The sequence below is a fragment of the Aplysia californica genome, unplaced genomic scaffold (genome assembly GCF_000002075.1).
Source record: "Aplysia californica isolate F4 #8 unplaced genomic scaffold, AplCal3.0 scaffold00079, whole genome shotgun sequence".
NCBI classification, from domain to species: Eukaryota; Metazoa; Mollusca; class Gastropoda; order Aplysiida; family Aplysiidae; genus Aplysia; species Aplysia californica.
In genome coordinates this window covers 1170606-1172146 of record NW_004797349.1, presented here as the reverse complement: position 1 = coordinate 1172146, position 1541 = coordinate 1170606, and the positions used below count along the sequence as shown (strand labels likewise).

At 40.1% G+C, this 1541-nt stretch overlaps 1 protein-coding gene across 1 annotated transcript in view; it reads left to right on the top strand.

The window, feature by feature from the left end:
* The window catches only part of LOC101859087 (carbohydrate sulfotransferase 15-like), a 32436-nt gene that overhangs the window by 12446 nt on the left and 18449 nt on the right, over positions 1 to 1541 (top strand). Inside the window, exon 5 of the mRNA XM_005094331.1 lies at positions 1340 to 1505. Coding sequence (XP_005094388.1) covers positions 1340 to 1505 — 166 coding nt within the window. The remainder of the gene's footprint in view (positions 1 to 1339; positions 1506 to 1541) is intronic.

The window sequence follows — 1541 nt, the reverse complement described above, 5'->3', positions numbered from 1 at the left end:
CAAAATGTAATGCAAGTTCTTTTATAACTTAAAGAAAAAAGAACGTACTGGCAACTATCATACCTCAAAATGAAGGGATTTGATTTATACTTCTCAACATAGTCCCCATTGTGTTCAATAGCCACTGTCCACAAGTTACTAAGTCCACATATTGCTAGCTTCGTAAAACTGAGCAGGTTGGTCTTTGGGGTACAGCAGTCTTGATTTCTCCATCGTTGCCATAGTGTTCACTTTTCAATTGTTCTTTTCTAGGACAGAAAAGATGAAAGTTTGAAGGTTCCCAATCAGGAGATTAGGTTGGATGTGGCATTGTTTTTCACCCAAACGGGGTGATTGTCTCCTTTGTTCTGGCATTCATATGCAGGTAGGTGGGCATCATCATGGTGAAAAGGAAACACTCTTTCTATGTCTAAATTTGGTCTGAATGGTCAAATTCTCGCTTTTAGTCTTTCCAGTGTTTCGAAGTATGCATCAGAATTGACCGTCGTTCCTCGTGGTAAAAAAAAAAGTGAGAAACGCGCAATGAACGTCCCAAAACTGACTTTTCCGGCTGATGTTTCGAGACGATGCAGACAGACAAGCATATGGACACTTCTCTCTCTTCCTCCGGTTCATTGCTCAAATGTCTGGCCCGCCTATATACGAGTACATTTCCAAAATCTACAGCTTGGTCTTTGTAAACATTTTGAAGTCTCTTTCGGATGTTACCGGTGGATTCTACTTCTAAAACAAGAAGTTCAATCACAGTTTTTTGCCCCTGACACACCTCCAAGGAGGCAGCCATTTTGATGTGACGTCATTCAGGCAAAAATCGAAGAAACTTCAATTTAATTTTAACAGTTTGAGTTCAAAAATACATGTGCAAGTACTTGTGAGCTGAATTTAATCAAATTTGAAGCGATACTGTGAAAAATAGCGAACAACTTGCATTACTTTTGACTACCCCTTGTATCAATAAAATTGTGTGAATGAAAAAGTAGTTATAGAATATACGATTGAAATGCAACAAACAGCTTAAAGTGCTTGATGCTTCATACTTTTTAACGACAATAAGGGAAATATAAACAAATAAATAACTATTTAATCAAATAATTGATAACTTTCAAGCGCACATGAACGTGGGTGTCTAGTGGGAACTCTGGTGTGGTTCGCCACTGCGTTCCTCCCAAACATGTATCGTTCTAATCCAGCTCTATTTATTTATCGTTTTATCTGTTACTCAGTAGTAACACCTCATTGTCATCGGCACTTACACGACCTATTTCTGTTCCAAGTGCCGTAAAACATTTACTGAAACTAAAGTAAAATATAGAAAGCATTCTGGCCCATCTGTCCCCAGTCGACTCCAGCGCCTCCACTGCCTGGGACAACTGCCACTGGACAAGCATCCAGGCCCAGGACAACTGCACTGACCACTTGGAGTACTTCACGATGGCCCCGGCCTTGGTCGCTAGGATGAACCCAAACACCAGGTTCATCATGATCCTCAGGGAACCAGTGGAAAGGTCAGTTCGGGTTTTCTCTTATTTATTTATTTATTT